General features: G+C 41.6%; 1 protein-coding gene across 8 annotated transcripts in view; it reads right to left on the bottom strand.

Moving 5' to 3' along the window:
- Window positions 1–1835: 1835 nt before the first annotated feature.
- Window positions 1836–23007, bottom strand: part of LIMS1 (LIM zinc finger domain containing 1) — a 67097-nt gene continuing 45925 nt past the window's right edge. For 5 of the 8 annotated variants that reach the window (XM_035317149.1, XM_035317160.1, XM_035317119.1 and 2 more), the window contains exons 2-11: window positions 19069–19228; window positions 13758–13824; window positions 10919–11039; window positions 9917–10066; window positions 8714–8864; window positions 7873–7965; window positions 6393–6441; window positions 4145–4220; window positions 3703–3894; window positions 1836–3325 (exon numbers count right to left, since the gene is read on the bottom strand). In XM_035317149.1, coding sequence (XP_035173040.1) covers window positions 3747–3894; window positions 4145–4220; window positions 6393–6441; window positions 7873–7965; window positions 8714–8864; window positions 9917–10066; window positions 10919–11039; window positions 13758–13824; window positions 19069–19228 — 1015 coding nt within the window. In that variant the 3' untranslated portion in view covers window positions 1836–3325; window positions 3703–3746. Of the gene's footprint in view, window positions 3326–3702; window positions 3895–4144; window positions 4221–6392; window positions 6442–7872; window positions 7966–8713; window positions 8865–9916; window positions 10067–10918; window positions 11040–13757; window positions 13825–19068; window positions 19229–21428; window positions 21754–23007 lie in introns of those variants that run through there. The other 3 variants (XM_035317093.1, XM_035317101.1, XM_035317130.1) reach the window with 3 other exon arrangements.

The raw sequence follows: 23007 nt of genomic DNA, 5'->3' as shown, positions 1-23007 counted from the left end.
TCTGCGGTACTGGCACCACGTTGTCCCCAGTGGCTGCAACACCAGGAAGGCAGCCCACCAGACAGGACAGCAGCTGATGGGCTGTGGTAACCCTGCGACCAGACCATACTCAGCTTGGCTCACTACGCATCTTGATACCTTGGTAGGAACTGAGCTCACGATTTGCCGCTGCTGGAGGCAGAAAGGCTTTAGGCTCAGCTCCTTCCCCCTACAGCTACATCCATTGGGCTTTCTGAAGCGCTCCCTACTGTTATTCTAAGCAGGAGCTTCAAAAGAAATCTCTCTTGCTCATGCGTGATTGATCCCATGCAGTAAAAAGGGAGCAAAGCTGAGGCATCCATTCCTAAATCCCAGGCCCACAGCCTTCTTTGAGAGACCTAGTAGGGGTCATGGTTCAAAAAACAATAATAAACTCAGCCTCTTTAAAGAAAGCATGTCCAGCTATGTGAAATATTTATCATACTGACAGGCCAGGAAGTCAGCTTCAACACTCGACCTGTAATTGTCCAGGTTAATTGTCTAATTGCTAGCTCCCTCCCTGTTTTGCACTGCTTTTAATAATGCTCTTGATGACAAAATCCATGGGTATTATTTCAATGATAGTTCACTCCGAAGACAGCTCCTGAGGGAGCGGTGTGAATTTGGGCAACCCTCCACTGGAGACAGGACTCCAATAATAAAAATACAGAAAAAAAATCGAACACCAACACCTGGAAGGTCCCTTCCAACCCCTACAGTTCTGTGATTGTGATTCTGTAAACACTGTGACACATTGCCTACAGAGGCTTGTCAGATCTTCCTTGGAGATACTCAAAACTTGGCTGGGTAAGACTTTCAGTATTGGTGCAGCTTTGAAGTTAGACCTGCCTTGAGCAGATGTTTGGACTACTCTAGCAGCCCCATCCTTCTGAAATATTTCTGTGATGCAGCAGGCTTTGAACCCCTGAACCCCTTGCATGCTCTTAGTGCTACATAGTGGGGTCTGAAACACATACACTCGTGCTAATGACACAGAGACCACCCCCTTGGTGCTACTGCACCATAGCAGTTTTCATGACCAAGAACTTGCAAACACAGCAAAAAACTCTTGAGTTTGGGCCACCGGCTTACTGCAGAGCCTGGAGGATGCTCAAACGAGGCTGCCACGTTCTGGGTAAGTATAACCACGCAAGGCAGGCCATGCCTCTCGGGGTCAGGAACTGTTTCCACCCAAATCTTTGAGCAGTAGGGCTGCGCATACTGTCGGTGAAGTGTGAAAAAAATAGAAGAACTGAATTACAGTTTAAAGGAAATATTGCTGAGGGTGGTCTCCTGAATCCATGGCACAGTCCAAAATCCCAACGGTGTTATCAGGCTAGTTATGTAAACCTTTTTCTGGCGGGGAGAAACTTCTTGTCATGAATACAGTACAGACTGCATTCAGCTACTGAACTGTTACTGCACTGAATAACTGTATACAATATAACAATCAAAAATACCTTACCTAGCACTAAACTGGAGGTTTGAGGTGAAAGCCACATTACATTGAAAACAGAAGAGAAAAAACGTGGTAGGAAGGCATGCATTTTCAACTCAGACAAGGTATTTTCTTTAGGAAAACCTAGTGACCGTGCCGATTCAGAAAACAGCCAGAAGAAGCAAGTTGTTCATTATGAAACAAACTGCAGTTTCTTTCTTTTAAACCTAAAAACTAAAGTGCATATGTAGGTTAGGCGTATGTCTCCTTTAAATCAAGATAAGGAAGTATTTACATAGTCACAGGTAGAAGCATGGGGAAGAAAGGCTGCCTCGCTGCTTTTCCACCCATCTCAAACACTCATTTAAGAGAGGTGATACAAGTTTTAATAACATAGCCTTTATTGATGGCACTGGAAAGATGTTTTGAAGCAACTAGTTTTCCGTAAACAGGAAAGGAAATTTTGCTTGCTATGATGCAATTACATAAAATCTGTGTAAGTCACTAGTATGAAAAAGAAAAAAGAAGTGTACTTGGTAACACAGTACCATCCAGAATTCCTAAGTAACTGTATTTTCCATAGAAAAGGGAAAAATAAAACAGGTGTGCATGAACAGAAGTCAATGGTATAAAACAATCAGGTGTATGTTATAAGGCATTCTGATGACTTGTGAGCTCAGTTCTTGAGGATGACTAAAGAAATAGATCCTAGCAGGATCAAACCACATATATTTACACTCACAGTGTAAAAGTAATATTGCCAGTTAATTGAATTATGCGTTTCCATTACTGTTCTAGAAGTTAAAGAAGCCAAGAAGCTAAATTTAAACCTCAGGTGTTCACATTTGTAACAAAATTCCTCTTGCATCCTGAATAATTAAGGCAAAGTATGTTATCTTTTGAAAATACCTTGTATATAGTTTCTGCATAAAAATATGAAATAAAAATAAAACTATATATATATATTTAATGGAACACTGTTATGTATGGTCCAGCAGAATAAGGCACAAAAAGTAAATACAATGCAAAAGCATATATAAAAGTTAATGTGTTACTCTGAATGGAATATAGCAAAATTCAAGTAGTTCTGAGTATGCTCATTTCTTGCAGTAGGAATATAGACTTCATATAGATATTTCATGCTAAGTCTGATGTACAAGGATTCATCATGTAAGCACAAACTATCAGAAGCAGGTCATTTCTACAGTGACTGTATTTAGAGATACGATACTTTTCAAACCATCTGAAACCAGAGACTATTTGACCTGAAATCTAGGCATGTAATTTTTTTTCCATGAAGTGAGGTATGTTTGGTTTCTTGCCCTAGACTCTTGAAGTTTTATACTCATGCTTAATTTGCACATCAATGCTTTCATTAATATAAGTGACACTACGTGTCCATAACGTTGGACACATTTGCAAAGTGTGTCTTTGCAAGTATTCACAAGCATATTTTCTCTCTAAAATTCCACAGAGATTACTGCGCACAATGGCACACTTGTACCAGTTCAACTACATTATCAGGGTCAGAAACCTTTCAGATGAGTTGATATTTAATTTAGTCTGTAAGTGTGGTCTATTTATCAACAAATAAGTATACATGTACATGTATAGAGAATGGAAAATTTCAAAATTATCTCAATTTGATTGAAAGGCATGCATCATGATCTGTTGTTTGATTGCAGCCTCAAAGTCCCCCCCCATGAGTAATATGTGTAACATTTTCATAAAGAAAAGGGAGAGCAGATGAGTCTTCACTTCCTTCCCAAAGTTTCAGCTAGTTTCTTCAGTCTTTTCTTCAGCTCTAGAGGAAACTTCTCATAGCACTTTTTGCAGACAGGCTTCATATCAAATTCAACAAATTTATTCCTAAAATGACAAGGCAAAGAAAAAAAAAACTCCCAATGTTAATGGCAAGGATATTGAAAAAAGTAAGTATCATAGCACGTGTGTACAGACAAAAAATTACAGCTCCAATTTATACATATCTACGAAGTTACTGCCACAAGGTTATATACATTGTAGACAGTAATTACAGTACTGCATGCGAGTTATGCAGTCTTTTCCCAAGTGTCCGTATTTATTAACTGTGTCACTTAAAAGGCCCTTCAAATCTCATTGTAGAGCTAGGTAGACTAAACATAAGATAATGGCATAACATTATTTCAGTTGTGTGAAAAATATTTTGGTTTTGATTGCCATGAATGCATGCAAAAAATTTAAATAAAAGCATCCGTAGCACTAACCAAAGAAGAAAGGAGCAGAGGTGGTGGTGAGAAGGAAAAAGAGTTTACAGACAGATTGGCTTTTTCTTTTTCTGCTTTTCTTTATCCTTCGCTTCACGTTCCCGTTTGGCAAGGCGTCGCTTAAATTCATCTGGCATTTTCTCATAACAATGTTTGCAGACAGGTTTTAGATCAATTTCAACAAACTTATCCCTTTAGAGTTAAACAGAAAAAACAAAGGGACAGAAAAGGAGGAGAGTTAAGAAGACTTAACTGAAGGAAGAATTGAACAGACAGCTGAAAAAGATGTAAATTAGTAAATGGAGCAAGAGGAAGAAAGGCACCATTTTCTCAGTGCTGATTGTATGGTTTTGTACCATAACAGTTAAACTACAGCAACATCTACACTGTAAAGATAACCACCGAAACATTTTGAAGGTACCACACCTATCAATAAACTTACTTGAGTGTTAACTTAGTGTTGCAGGTTGAACAAGCGAAACAGTTCACACACCATGCTTTATTCAGAGCAGACACAACTAGAGCAAGGGAAAAAAAGAAAGGAAGTCATTCGCATTACAAAAAAAAAAAAAAATTAAAAATAAGCTGTAATGTTCATGAGACATGAAGAACAATCATTTGATTCTTATATCAAGTATTGAGGACTATAACAATAACATGGCAAGACTAGGAAGGCACATGTGAATGCTGTGCAGCGGGACCATGAAGTGTTGATAAAGCTGTCTCAGAGGGCACATACAATGCTATGGTCACCAGCATGAGCATTTTAACAAATTTCTGACTCCCATTGCTTGCTTCTACTTCATCTCATAGCATGCTGATCTCAGGCAACTGTTTTATGAGGCCATGTTTCAAACATGACCAGGAGACTTTTTCGGCTGAAAAGCAATCCAGCAAAAGGGTGTTTATGTTTTAATTCTGCTTCATTCCACAGATCCTGCTCAGATTGCAGTGCCATCAACTGTAGGTAGCACTTGCCTGGTTGAAGAAAGTAACATTAAGCCAGGAATCAGGACACTGCTGGTAAATCAGGGCTATCAAAGTGAAAAAAAGTTATGGACTAACGAGATAAATCACTTTATCATGATACACATGAATATATTTTTATTCTTTGTTTTGGAGAGAAAGCATTTTCTCTTTGTTCTGTATCTCTCTTTTCTGTTCCTCCTCGCTTTTGCAGTATACCTTCCCAATTTTCCTTGCCAAAACTTGCTTCTCTTTTTAACCAAATGTAGAGGATCCAAGGCAATGCAATGCTTTTCTCTTAAAATGCAACATTTTGTCAGCAGCAAACAGAAACAGAACATTGTCATGCAAAACTTTTTTTCCCTACACTATTGAGCCAAGCACATCACAGAAGCATATAGTTATTATTCACCTGCTTGCCAAAATAATACTAAGCAAGTGAAAGTCTTCGCTTATAAGCAACCTCTCCAATACAGTCATGGACACTCCCTTGAAAAACTGCTGCCACAGATGGCTGTTTCACCAGAGAGAAAGAAAATAAAATACTGGACACTCATCATTTGTGACAGCAGTGTCAAATTTCTGTGCAGAAGTGAAAGAAGAAATGTAGAATAATTGCAGACACACAATGAAAATAAAGAAATGACGACATTAAGATCTGTTCAGTTCAGTGGCTGACACATCCAATATGGGAGTCAGATTACACGGTGTAACGTAAGAAAACACACAGAGATGTGATCAGACAAGGCTGCATTATTCATTCGCTTCAAGCCCCAGTTCCTTCATTCAGGATTTCAGCTGAAGGGGAAAATACAGCTTCCTCCAAAGCCTTCTGGATTGTTGTTCTGCAGGTACAGTCCAGTCCCAAAAATGTGGGGAAAGCACATCCCAGGAATGTGGGTCTCACCCTATATTTACATGACTATGAACTACTTTATGGCTCCTTTTAAAAGCTAGAGGCTTCCGCCCACTTTGCTAATAGCTTTGGTTTAGGTGAGGCTAACATTGGTATTACAGTGTTTACTTCAGGCAGGTGTAACCAGGAACAAAGTCATGTGGCATTATTGCAGGTAGAATGATTTGTCTTTGGACAACCAGCTATGATAAAATGCCAAAAAATGTCCAAAGTAATCCCTCTGCCTGCCCCCCAAAATTAAAACACTCATTTCCGCTTATGCCTTCACAGGACAGAACTTTACGACTCCTTCCTGGTTTTGTGAAATTATCATCAGCCTAGATTCTCAGAAGATGGGTGCCTGAGATAGATAGGCAAATATCTCCAGGAAGTGGATTGAAATAATGAAAGTTAGGCACTTAAAAAAATCCATTAGAAAGCCCACCTAAATCGTTCAATATCTAATTTTTTTTTTCAAATCTGGATCACGATCCCTAAATGTCATTCTCACAGTTGCATGTGTTCATTTTTAAGGTAGGTGGGGCAGGAAGCCACCAACGCATCTCCTAGCATCCCTGGCCTTTGCTTGTAACTAAAGGTTTTCCAGCTGACCACAGTTCTCTTTAGACACTGTCATAAAACATTCGCTACAAGGTCTTCTTACCATTTGGCCTCTGACTAATCAGATCTATCCTAACTTTTGATCAAGATAATGGCTTGTTTTGGTTTAATGAGAATAGCCAGGGATTCAACAAGGGCCTTACTTCCACTGTTCGAGAGAACTTCCATCAAAAGGTAACGTTAGGAAAACAGTCAGAAAAGTGCTTACCATCTCCTTCAATCACACGATTGCAATGGAAACAAACATCACCGAACAGCTGAAGAGGAAGAAGAAGTAATGAATTTTTAATGTAATGATTTTATCAAGAGTAGCTTCTCAAAATAACAAAACACTCTATTTTGGCTCTACTGTTTACTTCAGAAAAAAAAAAAAGAGAAAACTGGCAGGTCTGCTTTTGTTTTCTAATTAAGTTTCGCATCATCTTATCACAAAAAGTCTCTGTAAGGTTGAAGACGAAAACATCTGTTTACATCTGCTTGACCCCCTAAAAATGTTGTGTTGTTTTGTTTTACTATTTTACTAATCCTGAACATCTAAAATACAGCAGTCAAAGTCACATATAGATCTTTAGTAATCATCCAATTTAACACTTGGACTTACAAGCATGACTAGAACATGCTACTGTTTCTGGCAAAAGCTGTAAGGAAATGCTATGTTTATTTATTTTTCTTATAATCAATCAATCAATCAATAACTAACTAAACAAAAGGCCAGAAATCCTTCCTTCCATTTCCATACTTAACACCTGTCCACAAAGTAACAATCTGTGAATGGCTTGTATGCCCAAAATTTCAGGTATTTTTTTTTCTAACTGTAGCAGCTGATGTAGTGAATGACATCCCTTCAACACACAACTCTTGCCTGGTGTATGTTCTTGCCCTATCATGGACGCAGCTATTTCTACTAATGTCATGGCATTTATTGCCTACAAGTGTGCCAGCAACATTTCAATCATCTGCCCTTCATCACTGACAAATTAAGAATCCATCTGTAATTAGAAGATGCCTTACAACTCCCAGAGATAATCCCTACTCTTTTATTTAGCCAAGTAAAGGTGTGTACGTGACACCTTGTGGTTGGCTTCCAAATAATAATGGTTTATACCTCGCAGTGCTGGACTGCACAATTAAGGGAGTCTGCAGGGAACTGTATATAGCTCTGATTTAAATGCAAGTGGTCACTAGGTGGTGTCCTCTGACAAATTACGTCTTTGTAGTCTTAGGCAGCTGAATGAATGAGCTGGGTGATGCTGCGTATCCTAACACAGGATCATCTTAGAGTAGCAGAAAAGAACACGCTACTTACAAAGGGTTCGTGTTAAACCACAGCTCCTGAATGGCAAATCTTCTTTAAGTTCTTGGGAAAGATTGGGTGATATTAGCTGCTCTCATCTCACAGACACGCAAAAGCTTGAAACAGCTCTACATAAAGGCCACTAAGCTTGAAGAGCAACTCAATACTGATTAGCCCATCTAGCCTCTGTGAAATCCCTTAAGTTTTCTTTTTCAATACCAGATTTCTAATTAGAGAAACCGATATAAATTAACTGCAACAGAACATCTGCTAATTAGCTTTATACCCACAGGTGATTATGAGAAAACAGAAGAACATCTATGGTCTTCCATCTCCTTTAATAAAAGTGATTCATGAGTTTAACAACACAATTCTTAAAAATATGCAACCTTACCTGATTGTAGTGGGTTTCACAATATGCCAAGCCTTTTCTCTCATAATGACGATGACCCAGGAATGGCTTCTCACATTTCGCACAAACAAAATGCTATGAAGAAAATTATATACATTTTTGGATTACTAGGAAGTAATTGTATTTTTTTCTGGAAAGCAAATCAAACAATGGGAACGTCATGTCTACTGAGCTACTGATTCTCTTGAAAAGGAGAATTAAAACTTGTCTTCAACATTTCAATCCAAAAGTTACAAAAAAAGAAGCAAAGTGATGTGTTATCAACGAACAGAATGAAGGGAGATTAAATAATAAGCACCATCATTACACTCTTGTGAAGAAAGCTCTTGCTGGAGGAGATTTTCAAAGCAAAAGGAATAGACTGCTTATCTTCCTAATTTAAAAGGAAGATATGGAACCAAGTCTTGTACGTGCCCTTGAAATATTAAACCCTCCCACGAAGTGCTTTAACTGTAGCAGGTAACTGTGAAAGACTTAAACATATTATGGTGCCCAGTAATATTACAGTTGTCACAGAACTTTACTGCCTTTCCATATATCCTGCTCTTCACTTTGTGAAATTTTCTTCTATAAGGACCTGGCAGTGCTTCCTTTGATTACTGATTTTAGCTTCACAGTCAAAGGTCTCTGCAAGGTTGGAAATTACTCTCATTTCACAGTGAAAGAACAGATATAAGAAGGTTGAAAACAGGATTAGGAGAATGCATATACTAATTATTCCTGCATACTTTTCTAATCCTTTCATGTAGACTGATCAGCAACATTCCAGGTAAGTATGTTAATATTTACATTTGTGAAAGACAATGTAGCAGCTATTGTTTACCTCCACATGCCACTGTTTGCCCATAGCATTCACCACTCGTCCTTCAATTGGTCTTCTACATGCTCCACAGATGGGGACACCCATTTTGTCATGACAGGGTAAACAATATAATTCTCCCTTCAACTCACGAGCATCAGCAGTAAGCTCCTTCCTGTTCAAAAGTTAATTAATTGAGAGCATGAATAAAGGAACTGAATGATTTCAACTCTTGAGAGTTTCTGGAGATAATCTAATTTTTAGCATTTGTTTTAGGAATTGGATTTATACTACAGTAATGGATCTAGCAGCATCAAATATGGCAATTTTTTTTTTTTTTTGAAACAAGACTGATTCCATAGTAAACTGAGAAAACCCTGCTAAGTACAATGCATTAAGTCACTCTGAAAATAGCTACTGAGCTGTTTTCAAACGTGTTTGAAAGCTGTAGTCATGCTTGGCTTCTATTCTGGTCCTCTTATCACCTGTTTATTTTAGATTTACATAAATGTAACTGAAAGGAAAATGCAATTCTTTACATTTTCCCTGTGGTATAAAACATCAGAGAAAGAAAAATATGAGCTGACACTGGCACTGACGCAATACTACAGGTTGCTTTTCAAATCAGCCTTTGCTACGGCACCGAAATGATAGCTCCCTTTGTACCAAAAATAAACAACTAATAATGTGTGCTATATCCTACAATGTCCCCTGATCTGTGCATCTGGGGAGGATGTAGAAACATGAAGCTATGTAGACTATAGTTGCAGAAGCTGATAAAATGAGGTAAGGGAAAGCTTCTAAGAAAATGTCTTTAAAAAGAAAGAGCAAAGTTTTCATGCAGCTCAGCTAGAAAGAAATAACATGGGCAAGATAATAACTCAAGCAGCTACGGAGGATCACTTTTCTACCCTTTGTTGCAGAAAAAGAAGCTATCAGTCATTTTGCTGCTACAAAAACATTTATCTGTGCCCAGACTTCATATTTCCTGAGAAAATGCTGCAGATTACAATCTTTCATTACTCCCCAACATATTGGCTGTTGTTTGAACTAAAGATCTAACTCCACCATCCCAAAAGCGGTAACCAGACACACATCTGGCTACAAGGCACCCCCAAACCTGTCCCTCTTGCCTGCTTAACAGTACTGGATTTCACTTTAAAATGTACATGGATGAAGCAATTAAAAACAGCATTTTCTTGTCTTCCTTTGCAGAACTCAAGTTACCCGCAGTTTGCACAGTTGAAGTGATCAGGGTGATAAGGATCATTTTTGAATATGAGAGGCTGTTCATCAATAATGGCATGACACTTCTGGCAAATGTACTTTCCCAAGCCTCTGGCCTTTTCTCTGTTATGGCAAGGACGGCAGAGATGTCTGAAACAACATAAAAAACATAGGTAAGTACCAGCACCAGTTAGTACAGTGAAAAATATAAATCAAACATCTATTAGAACTTCATTTCAGTCAGCCTTTTTTGGAAGAAAAAGTCTTTAAAACGATTTCTTTGGTAGGTAAACCAAGTGCAGAAGAAGGAGCGCTATAATTTTATTTCCTATCATCACAGGACTATTATTTCTTCAACTTGTTTGAATTTAAGCTGTGTCAAAACACAGAAAACAACGTTCACTACAGATTCTCACTCCTGAATGTTTTACTCTCAAACGCTTAAAAATTTAGCTTGGAAGCTGGATTGCCACACAGGTCCTAATTCTATAAAAACAACTATGTATGTCATATTAAACATATGAAGTCAATGGGCATATGATCCATTTGCAAAGCATCCCTGTGATCACAGCTGGTAAAAAACTAAAGGATCCCAATGAACTGAAAACATTTATTAATGAATAAGGTGCTGAACTGGACTCAAATTGGAAACCCATATTGGAAAAAAAAAATGAAAATTGATTTTAAAAAATACAATACTTCTGCATCTGAATGTTGTCTCTCTGATCAGAATGTACCCTACCAATCCTGAAACGTCACCAGGTACAGACGAGACCTGGTGTTGACAAGAAATCTGGTGATGAGGTAGATAAATAGTTAAGATTTTATGTGCATATTTTAAGATATCCATTCTTAATTTTGTGATGCACCCTAAGACCTTTTTCTCATAAAAGCCACTTCAGTTGCGCCATCTCAACTGGAAAGTTTTAAGGGCCATAACTTCTAAGTCCCACCACTCACTTCGTTTTATTCACAAGCAGTAACAGAAGGATGAAGACCTACCTCCCAGCATTCTTGACAAATCCAATATCTGCCAATACTTGTTGGCAGATGTCACAGCAGAAGCATTCTGGATGCCAACTATTGTTCATAGCCTTAATAACACGACCAATAATGAACTCACCTGTAAGAAACACAATACCAGGATTTACAATACCATGCTAGACAAAGTTAAAAGAAACCCAAAACTGAATCACTACAATTGCATCATCATCCTGTCCTCATATACTGCCCACCTTCCCCCAAATCTGGTAGGATATATAATTTTCAGTATTGCAGTTCTGGTTCTAAACCCTGGAATTTGGGTTATTTTTGTTTGTTTGTTTATTTTTTGCTGTGGGTCAGAAGCAGATGTCCTTGCTGATGGACAACCTTCTGTTCTTTATATATAAGCCTTTCTCCACCTTCTGTCTGGAATTATCCTTTTTCAGTCCCTTATCTGTTTTTTCTCATCTGATCTCAAACTCTAGCAAAATACAGAGTTCTTTATATAATATGGCATTCTTGTCTCCTTATCATCTTTGACTTTCTCCTCTTTTAGAAGAGGACAATTTTAAATTGTCATTTATACAGAGGACAATTTTAAATTGTAGTGGCTTCTACTCCACTAGGTCTGTAATCAAGCCTTGAAGGGGCTCTATACTCAAAGCACAACTGAACTGAGCTTGGGTGGCCTTGGACGTACTGAAAAAAAACAAAGAAAGAAAGAAAGAAAGAAAGAAAGAAACAAACAAACAAAAAAACAGAAAAAAAAAAAAACTACCATGAAGTCAATATACAAAGATGCAACAGGGGGAATGCACTTACTAAACAGTAAATCCAACACACACAACTTCTAACCCATCAGAAGGTGTCCTGTCATGCAAGGCATTGAAAAAGTGTTAAAATTACTGTTGTGCATGCACTGTGCGACTCCACTGCCCAGGCAGTGGAGCCAAGTCCAGCACAAAGGGGACACGTGCTTAGTTGTTCTCTACATGGACGTTGCAGCCAAGGCCCCAAGGCCCCTGAGCAGTGCCCCTGAGCACTCTGCCTAAAACATGTTGGGAGCTCAGCTTCCTGGTGCTGAGGAAGGCTGAATCCTGGCTCCAAAGAGCCTACAAATCAAGCAGCTGTCAAAGAGAAGCGATCAGTCAGATAACAGATGTGAATGAAAGGAAGTCTAGCATGCAACTCTGTGGCATTCCCATGAAGTCATAGCTTTTCAAGAATAAAACCTGATGGACTCTAAAAATGTCAGGAAAGATTGAGGCATCACTGCTGACAACAGCCCTGTTGATTTTGGCCACCCTTAGTAAATCCAAACACTGGAAAAGCCCAGTTCCAGTTAGGACCCATGAGGTGCTACAGGTAAAAGAGCAGAGTGACCTGGGAGGCAGCCCGGCCAGCCAGTCACACCCTCCAGCAAAGTCACTTACTTTTAACCCATCTGTCAGAGCAAGTCAATCTGTAAAACTGATGAGGTTTTAACAGAGCTGGTGCTCTGAGGAGCCAGGGTAGGAGCAGTCAAAGCTGCTGATGAGGAGCTGTGCCAGCTGGGCAGCAGAAACCCTGGAGATACATGGTGTAGCTCCTCCATACCCCTCTGCCTGGGACCAGAACAGCTTCTGGTATCCTGCAAAAGGCACCTGGGTGCTGAAGAGATAAAGTCTCCTCTGCCCAGCCCACTGAAGGCAAGTAACTGTACTAACAGAGAGGAGCAGAGCTCAGCCGTGTGTGGATAATGCTGGTGTGCAGTAAGAGCAGCACTTTGTTTGAAGAGGTTAGAGAGGAGGGCTTGCATAAATCCTTTGCAGGCCAGAAGCAGGGATGCAGAAGGGGAAGCCCTGACACAGAGGAGCAAGGAAGGGGACAAAGGAAGGGGACTGCAAAGTGACTGGAGGAATACAACAATTCCTCATGCTTAGGAAGTGACTGGCCTGCCTGTAGAAGGAATGAAGTGAGACACTTTCTGGTTTGTTGCATAATTCAGGTTTGCTCAGCTATCACCATCAAGCCCTTTCTTCCTCTTCCCTTTCCCCTGCTTGTTCAAATCTGCAGCTTTAAATTCAAAGCTCCAGAACATCTGCTTCCCCCTTTCCCAGCACCCAACCCTTCCCTCCGCACAAGGGAAAGGCCTTACTAAGATAAGCAAAAATTGTAGCGGCTTGCCAAGGCACCGCGGAGAACCAAGAGCTTCCAGACCAGCTCAAGCAATGGTACAGTAATGACTTCTCAGCCCTGCACAAGCAAATGTGTCACACACAGAGAACAGTGAGGAAAAAAAACCTTGCAATTGATTACAGCGTAGCAGACACGCAAGCATTTACATCATCAGACAAATTGACAAAAGGCAGCCCTCAGTGTTACACAGGTTAGACATCAAATGCTGAAGGAATTTGTTTCAGAGATATGAAAGAGGACCAGCTGACTCATCAGTTGGTGGTAACAAGAGATGATAAAGTCTGTCCCTGCTTCCATGGAGGAGAACAACATGGAGGGGTTGTAGCTGTCAAAAGAGATGACAGACTTGCTGGAGGGTTTCAGCTGCCTGAGAAGGGCTGAATATAAGCACATGCATGTAGATGCAGATAACCATGAATGGTCTGTTTATTGGGTCACTGGACCAACAGCTTAACTGTTCACTCAAAAAACGCAAACCTTTTTTAAAAAAACTACTGTTCGATGACCTGTAGTAAAAGCAGCTCCCCAAGTTCTCTGAAGCCTAGTTCATTCTGGAAGTTCAGCTGTGTGGGGCCACCTCCCTGAGGAGATGCAGAAGGGTTGCACATCTTCCCCCAGCAATACGCTGACTTCCCATTTGTGATCAGCGTGAAGCACTTCGCCTCAATGGAAAACTTACCACACTGATGGCAGCATGGGGCGAAAAGCATTTGAAAATCATGTTCACAGTACTTCCTCCCTTCGAACTGCAAATGGAAAACAAGCCAAGAGTTAGAGGGATTATGAGCATGCCCTTGACGTAAATACTGTAACGTACCAGGTTGTTTCCAGATGCCACTGGGTAGTAGAAGATGAGGAGTTGCACAAAAAACAAACCTGACCATCTGCTAGAAAAACAGGCACTAAATTCACCCACCTTAAGTCAGCTACTAGTCAGCACACGGCATTAATAGAACACTAGTCCTCTAACACTGTTTAGAGCATGTGGCATTTTTCTGTCACCCCTTTACCTCACAACGGATGCCTGAATTTTGACAGACTGACGACAATCTGATGCAACTGATAGGATTCTGGGCAGGAAATTAGCTTTCGAAAACCTTTCCTGGGGGGAAGCATTTTCTCTGAACCCATTTGATCCCTTCCCCACTCTGCATTTCCTGTAAGAATGGCCCAGCACATGGGAGGAAGTAAGTCTGGGGGGAGGAAGAACCCCCCAGGGACAGAAATCCTCACAGTTTATGGAGCAGTACAGCCAAACATACAGAGAAATAATGCTTGTCCTTCATGACGGTTTGAAGAAATCTTAAGGAACAAAATTCTCTAAATTGCCTAGGTGAAAGTGGGAGCTGATCTAAAGGGATTTGGAGCTGAATTTTTTCAAAGCTTAGAGAAGTTCAGTTGTAGTTCAAGCTCATAGAGAAAAAAACTATGGAAACAGCACTGCATTAGCAACCTAACCAAGGAATATGTAAAAACATGTAGACGAGTATGTCCTGAAGTGAAGGGAAATGTTTAGATACCTTCAGGCACATCATTAGTAGACACAAATGCCAGCCAGCATGTTAAAACCAGACAGACGGTATCAGGTATGTTTGGATTTGAATGTCTCAGTTTAAAACACTGCAAAGAGGGATAGCAGGAAAACCCCAGTTCCTTCTTTGTACTGAGTCTAACACAAAGCAAAGCAAATAGCATAAAAAACTACCCACAAATTAAGTTTTGGTGCATGGATACCAAATACAGCAATATCCTTTTACACTATGGAATTTCAAGGATCAAAAACAACATAGTAATTACTTGTGCAATATACAGAGCCATCGGCAGGGTGGTGATTTAATGAAATAGTCTAGAAGTCACTGGAAACTTGAGATCAGAAACTTAATTCCTGTGCCCAACCTGAACTGCACCTACAAGGATCAGAAAGGCATATGAGATATATACAGACTCTTCCAGAAGCCTGTCCTAGCGATTTATCAAGGCTTTTTTCAATGTAATACTCTAAAAGAGATGAACTTTTAATTGGAGTTTTTGTTGTTGTTGCTTATTAAATTGGGAGACAGAGGACTGACTAATGAAAATTAATGGAAATTATTGGTTCATTGAGAATTGTGCTTGCTTCCTGCCAAATATTACCCTTTTTAAACTGAAGAAAAGCAGAAAGCTTCCAGCTTTGTGTGAACAGTTGGTACAACGGAAGATGCACAGGTTTGCTTGGATTTCAGAGCCACCACATGTTGATCTGATCAGACCAAACAGGTTTGTGTCAGGCAGGTTGGTTACCATTTCGTGTTGTTTGTATTTTCAACCTTCTTGACTCATTTGTGCTGCATTTGTGGATGACCTAGCAGTCCCCCTTTAGAGAAAGCCTTAAGCTTCCGTAACAAATCCCAAAGCATGTATTTTAAAAGCAAGGTCATTGAACTATTGCCTGGTGGAGGTCCATGGGTTAGTTGCATGGTTCTGTGTTTCATTTCAGAACACTTCACCGCAACATTATCTCCAGCTGATCTCCACATCTCTACTAACTTAGGACACGGGAAGACATGCCCAAAACCTGCTTCTTTAAAGACATATCTTCTAAGGTAGTTTTTGGTAAAGCCCAATTTAAGAAAACACTCCAGGCACAAATGGAATAGAAATAAATCTGAGAAGCTCACTGCAGCTGCACTTTCCTTTTATCTCGCTATAGGTTGTTAGAAGCAACTTTAAAAAAATAAACAAAAACTGAAAGGAACTCTCCTCTCATTTAGGCCTCATAAAGCAAAAGTCATGCGTCTCTATTTCAGAGATAATTGTAATAACAAAGCAATACAGGTCCCCCAGTTATAGGAGTACTCTTGGGAGCCCTTCATAAGGATTTTGCTGTATTTCTTCTCCCGTGGGATGCACCTCTCAAAAGCCTTTCATCTCCCTGCCCCTCAGCACAGAGCAGGCTGGCCTTTTTCTGAAATGGCACAGAAAGAGGCTCTAACTGTCCCCAAAGGGCTCTTAAGGACCCCAAAAGGGCTTTAAACAAACAGCTGCACTCCAGGTAGGCTTCATCTCTTCTGACTTCTGCTGTCTGAAGGTGAAGTGCCCACGTTCCCCAGTGGGACAGACCTCTAGGGAAGGACAATTGCTGAACCCAGGAATAACACGGTCTTGAGAAAAAGCCACTGAGCAATTACAAGGGGAAGAGGGACAACCTGTCCCCTCTGGGCACGGTGCCACCAAAGCTGCCCAGGCAAGCAGGCTGTTCTGCTGTTAGTACAGGACTGCACGCTCTGCTGGGTTACAAAACTCTGTGACAGTGGCTGTAGGGAACGCAGACCGCAGACGCGTCCCGCAGCGCAGCAGACCTACCTACTCCTGCATTTCTTCCAGTGCAGCCTCACCAGTTCCACCCCACCACGGTGGAGCACACAGCATGAAAGCTTATCACAGCAGCGTTTGAGTGCCAATGTGATAAGCAGCTTAATGACTAACTGGGGGAACTCTGCAACACTCGTGGTAGGCAGGGGGAGAATATTTGACTTCCCGAAATCATTTCCAAGAAACACTAGCTTAGCTAAACGGGACACAGAACAAACATGAAGTGATGCAGGTCTACCAACAAAGCCTGCATTTACACAGGGAACCTGCTCAGAAAAACACACCTCCACATGCATCTTGTTGAAGGGTGCATTAAACCAGTCGGAAGAAGATAACCTTTCTGCCCTTCTTCTCCGGTCACTGTTTCCTCACAGCGATACAGATCATCTCAGAGCACTGTCAGCCATCTTCTGAGCACTGGCAAACCTAAGCCCACCCTCTACCTGCTTAGGGCTGTTCCTGTTCTTCCCTCTCCCCCAAAATGCTGTCACCCATTACATTACCGACTTGCATGCCTAAGTGCTAAACCAACTCATGTGAAAGAAGAGCAAGCTCTGCCCTTGTCCCTCCTTCTCCCTAAGGAGCACCACCAGGAACTGTGCCAGGGTTTCCACTGCCATCACCTCACTGACCACCGAAGTGCTAGGTGAGAGCTGTGCTGGCAGCACAGGACACGTGTGGACACCCTAAAAAGTGCAGAGACAGAGGGGAGGGCCCTGCCGAAGATTTCCAAGTTAAAACAGCCCCCAAAGGCACAAGGGCTGGCACAATATGGACCTTCAGTTTCTTTAGAAGATGCCATGTACAAGCCAATATAGATGGGGGAGGAAGGGTGGGTGAGATTTCTGAGCCATCATCTGAACCATCATCTCTTCAACAACAGCAGGCAGGCTTGCTAGTATGGATAGAAACTGCAAGATCTTGTGGTAGACACTAGGAGGACTAGAGGCAGAAGGAAGGCCTGAAGTTCAAGACACACACATCTTTGGATATTCTCTTAATCCCAATCATCATTTTATCTCTACAGTAGCTGTGGCAAAAGGTAGCTTTTTAAACTGAGACTTTCCACTTTTTCTGCAGCATTTCTCAAGAAGAAAGTAGCAGTAGGAGGCAAAATGGCTCTATCCAATATATTTAAACACCATCAGGATGCTTTACCCTGCCAAGGAGGTTCAGGTATGGCAACACGTGTGCAACAGGGAGGTTGTAATATTCCTGGACTAGGTGCAAATGTAAGTCTTTCTCTCCATTGCAGAGCAGTATTTCTCAAACTGTTATCTCAAACAAAGGACCATTCCATTTCCTGAAAGAGGTTTTATGAATAAAGCCCTCATTATTTAGAGAAAATACATTCTTATTCCTTTAAGACTATTTTATTAACCAATGTTTTAGTTCTAAAATATGTGTATCACTTTACATTTGCCTCAGGTCTCAACACTTAGGGCAGACACTTTACCATGCCTGCCAGCAGGCATAACTCAGTACATACTATCAATTATAATGCAATGTATAAGTATCTAGGGGCTGTTTTGTTTGTATTGTCTTTTCTTAATTGCTACTGTTTTGCAGCTCGCCTTTTCATGTTTTGTGGACCACTAGTGGCTCATCTGCCACAAACTGTGCACTGAAAAACCTTTTGATCCTCAAGCAAGGTAAGAGAAAGCAAACCCAGGAATCCCTTTTGCCATTCTCTTTTCCAATCAACACTCCTCCCCCAGCCTCCTCCTCCTTACCACATAGCACGGCTCTGTAGAAATAAAAATACTACTGTGGAAGATGAACTGTTGTGCTCTTGACACACTGGCACACTCTGTGTGAAAGTGGATTAGAACGGGATTTTCAGATGCAACTGAAGAAATGTGGTATTTTTGAGAACGCTGCCTTCATCTGTGTGAGCTTCTGCTCCCCATCCACAAACTCCAGGTAATAATTCCCTGTCTCCCATGATCTACTTTCCTTACACTGATCCCTTCACGTTTTATGAACTAGTCTAAAGCTTTCACTAAGCACCATTTTGCACTTGAAATAGCTGAGCCACCTCTGAATCTGCATGGCAGGGGAAGGCAGAAAAAAACAATTCTGATACCAAAACACACCTTGAGCTTAAGGGCAATCCAGCTGAGGCTAAGAAAACTGAGTGGGAGTGGGTTTTTTTTCCCTCAAAGGCACATTAAACTCCAGGGTTACCTGATTCTAGGGCTGGGGCCCCATATGGTTTGGGCTGTCAACACACCTTGACCTCAGCACGCTGGCCTACAGGTCACCTCTACCAGCAATATTCAGATGTTGTGCAGGCCTCATTCCCTCAGCAATAAACCTCCTGAGGACTGCAGAATGCTAGGATTTCCCTCTATATGATGGCTCTCCTCTAAGGATGCTTTCCCTATGTTTCTGATATAATATGCTTACAGATTTCAAGGAAAAAAATGTAGTGGGAGGGAAACCTCCAGTATTTCTTTTCTCAACTGTGATAACGTTAGGCTACACGTTTAAATAAGGTTATACACACTGAGGTCCTCCAAGTGGGCACAGAAACATTTCCCCTTTTTTCTCCCTCTACTTTTTCTGCCTCTCTCCCAGATTCTTCCACAGCACTTCCTAAGCTACTGATCTGCCCGGAGTTACTTCTCCCGGCTTACCTCGTAGAAGAGCCCTTCGGGAAACTGCTGGAAGCACTGGGCGCACACGAAGCACTGCTCGTGGTACAGCTCACCGTTGCTGTTGACGATTTTCTCTGCTGGTGCAAAGCCACCTCTACAGCGCTCACAGATGGCATTCGCGAGCGCATTTGCCATGTTGCTGCCATAAAAAAAACAAAAACAAAAACAAAGGAAACAGAAAAATTAGCCCCAAAAGGCAACGCCACTGACTGTGACTCAGAGTAAGATTTTCCATGGACTTAATGTCTTGTGGTGTTCCCTTAGCAGTAAAACTGACACTTCCCCCTGTCCCTAAACTCTAGAAACAAAAACCCTACAATACACTCTAGTAACAATTAATTAAAAACAAACAAACAAAAGCAGTGTTACAGATACATTTACTGGCATTTTATGACACAAAAAGGCAGGTAATTCAAAGAAGTATTGTAAAAATGGTAAAATACATTAGAATAACAACAGCATGGGCAAATGTTAACAACAATTGAGGACTGGCATCACATTGGAAAATATAAATGACAATTCTAAAATAATTCATAGTTCTAGAATACATAAAACAACACTGATTCAAAAGCTCTAAGCAAGCAATATAGAAGATTATGAAGTGTTTAGTCTGGCAGATTACTGAAAACCAGAGCAGAAAAACAGTTTTTCCTTATATCATCTTTACATTTCTTGAAGTCATTTTAGAAATGTAGTTTATAGTCAAGGGATTTTGGGTTGGTTTGTTATGGCTCGTCTGAGTTAGAGCAGCTCACATCAGGCCAGGGGAAAGGTGGTAATGCTCTGACCGCAGCGCTGGGATGCTTCACCGTGACCCAGGCAGAGGTCAGCGCTGTGATCGAGGCATAGGTCAGCACCAGGGAAAAAATACTCAAATAGCAACCTTGGCTGCTTCTCAAAGACCATAAAATGACAGCGTGCTAGCTGCAAAGTAGCAGAGGAATTAGCAGCTTCACTGAGATCGTGTCCACATCTGCAACAGCCAGTACAACTGCAGTACAATTAATTAAGGCTCTAGTACCAGAAAAAGGCTCATTCAATTTTTCTTTTGTAAGCATTTTCTTATTTATACATGGACTCCCAAAACTATGCCATTCAGGATCACCTCTCTGCCCCGACACCATCTGATAGCAGAGAGCAAATACAGGGCAATGGTTTTGTTTCATTCAATCATAACACAGCTGACAAAAAGACTGACTCGAACATCTATGTGGAACCTTGTTAAGACGTTATTTTACATGTACGTGCACACAGGCACACATTTTGATACAGAAATCTGCTGCATCTGTAAGTGCAGAGCACTCGGTCCTGTGCAAGATGCCAAGCTTTTCCCCCCAAGGGGTTAACACCTCTTGGCTCCCACCAGGTTCAACAGGAATCAAACCCATTCCTTGCACAGCACCGCATACACCTATCACATGGTTCAAAAAGGAATGTGCTTTATCTATTTCTTACGCTGTGCCACGGAAGAACCCTTCACAAGGTCACATCTGTCCAGTTATTATTATTAGCTGGCTCTTTTTCCTCTCTCTCCAGAGCTCTCTGCAGAATAGGACAACTTAACTGCTATCAAAATATTCGCTGTCCTCACAGTGAAACAATGACTGGGCAGTTTTCACAGAGGAGGAGACTGGGGAATGGTTATTTCATACTCAAGAGACAAGCACACTGAAAAAGTGCAGTGATTATCCTATAAAATGTGGTTAAGTATAAAGTTAGCAACACTAAGCTGGGGGGAAGAAAGTCACTTAACCCATCCTCTTTATTAATTTAAATGAGCAGTAATCATAATTAAAAACTGTGATCCTTCATCATCACCTCAACAGTTCCTGAGTACTAAGGATGTTATGCTGCAAAGTTACTTGATGTTAAGTGCTGTCAGAGGCAAATCGCAAGCAAAAACATGAAACAAACTTTGAAAGCTAATGAAAGCACAAAGTTTTCCTCCTCGATATGCAAAAGCACTTGCATGCTTTGATTTGAAACACATGTTGTGTGAAAACAGCGATGCACGCGACAGTTCTGCATTAGTGAAATGGTCTATACGTTTGCCCCAAATAAGCAACAGCCTAAAATCTGAGACTACTTGGCAAACGCCAACCCAGTTTCAACTGCTGATAAAAATTTCTGACGCAATTACAGATTAAGTTCACAGCAACAGCTCAAATTTTCACCGATGATTACAACTGGCACCGTATCAAATGCAAAAGAGCGGCAGAGGCTGCATTAGAGAACGGCTCCCGCAGCCTGCCCAGAGCTCAGACGGTAAAAGCCCTGGGTTAACATATGCCAACGCCATCACCGCGGTCACACCCCAAAGGTGAACAGAGCCAACTTACAATCTTGCATAAAAGTCACAAAACTCTTTGTAGAGTTTTATGTCACTGTGCCTACGCTGCAGTTTTGACACTGGTTTCTCGCCTTCGTTTCCTGCAGAGTTGTGGCCATCGCGAGCGACCTCATGGGCGATCTCTTCGTCCTCCGGGATCGCGTAGGGGTGAGCTCTGCGCTGGAAGTCCATGTCTCTCTAATTGCTCTCACGGGTGTGTATATTCTGTGCTTAGACTGAAAAGGAGCTGGAGGCAAAGGCAGCTAAAGAATATGCTGGGCTTCCCCTTGTTCCCAAACGAAGCGATTGACTTTCACAGCTCCGTGTCACTGAGCCAGACCTACCCAGTGCCCTGCCAGAGCTTCAAGTTAAAAGCTGGGCTGCGGAGGAGCACATTCCAGCGCCAGGCTGTCATGCAGCCCGGATGCTGGAAAGGGGCTTCGCTGCCGGCTGATGATAGAAGAAATCTTTTCGGGCCCGGGAGAGCTGTTTTACGAGCAACCTATGTGAGCGAACATGTTCCCCGGCAAACGTGTCCACAGCTCCTGTCTGCTGAGGGGTGGATTCCAACAACACTTTATCATGGGCAAAACAGCAAGGTAGAGCACAAGGAGAAGACTGCTGTCATTAGGTAAATATTGTTTTAATACCACGGCATAATAATTACACTGTAGAAATGGCCTTTAATGCTCCACTTCCATCTTCTAAGTCGTATGTGCTGAATATATCTCTAGGCATCTTCCTTCTTGTCAGCACTTCGGAGAAGGCATAGATACAGGGGGACAGTTTGTATTCTGTTTTGCCTCGCAGGCCATTAGCTGAACTGCCAGGTATGTTATAATGGGCAACTGATGAAGGAGTTAAAATGGAGCTTGGTTTTCAGTGCTGTGTTCAGAGCAATTACCCAATTCAAGAACGCTCTATAGAGCTGAACACTGAAAGTAATTTATAGTGGATATTAGGGAACGAAGACAGCAAGACTGGGAAAAAAGAAATCATGAAAATTCATCATTCCTTAACCACAGAATGCCCTACTGATGTGGCAATTATTTTATGGTTGCACTCTCTTCACAAACCTATGGTGCGCTGCTTACTAGGGGAGGCACCGGCAGCCATGGGCCTGCACCCCCGCAAGCTCTACCTGCTTGGAGCGCAGTGCCTGGGGCAGGCAGCTTCCAGGAACGTGTAACGCCAAGCCAAAACGAAAAGGGGCTTTGGGAAGCGGTCCTGGGTAATTGCCTCTTGCGTGGAACTGACTCAACCTCGTTAGCAATCAGTTAGGCAGCAAAGCCACATGCGCTTTGTGCTGGTGACACACTTGGTCTTGGCAGCCAAGGAATTTGCCGGTCTGAGAGGGAGCAGAGAGAGCGGAGGAGGGCAGGAAGGAGACTAGAGGGAACACGCAGAGAAATGAGAAATAGATGACAAAGGACATGACAGAAATCCCAGTCAAGGCTACTACTTGTTCGTGTGCCTCCAGCACCTAAATAAAAATAATCCTCGAGCCTCTCGCAGAGGGTCTGTGTCACAACCACGTTACACCACACCTCTCAGCACCGGCTGAGGTGGCCGAGTAAAAGCGCCCAGCA

This window comes from Oxyura jamaicensis, chromosome 1 (genome assembly GCF_011077185.1).
Source record: "Oxyura jamaicensis isolate SHBP4307 breed ruddy duck chromosome 1, BPBGC_Ojam_1.0, whole genome shotgun sequence".
In the NCBI taxonomy this organism is placed as follows: domain Eukaryota; kingdom Metazoa; phylum Chordata; class Aves; order Anseriformes; family Anatidae; genus Oxyura; species Oxyura jamaicensis.
This window is presented reverse-complemented; position numbering and strand designations above follow the sequence as displayed.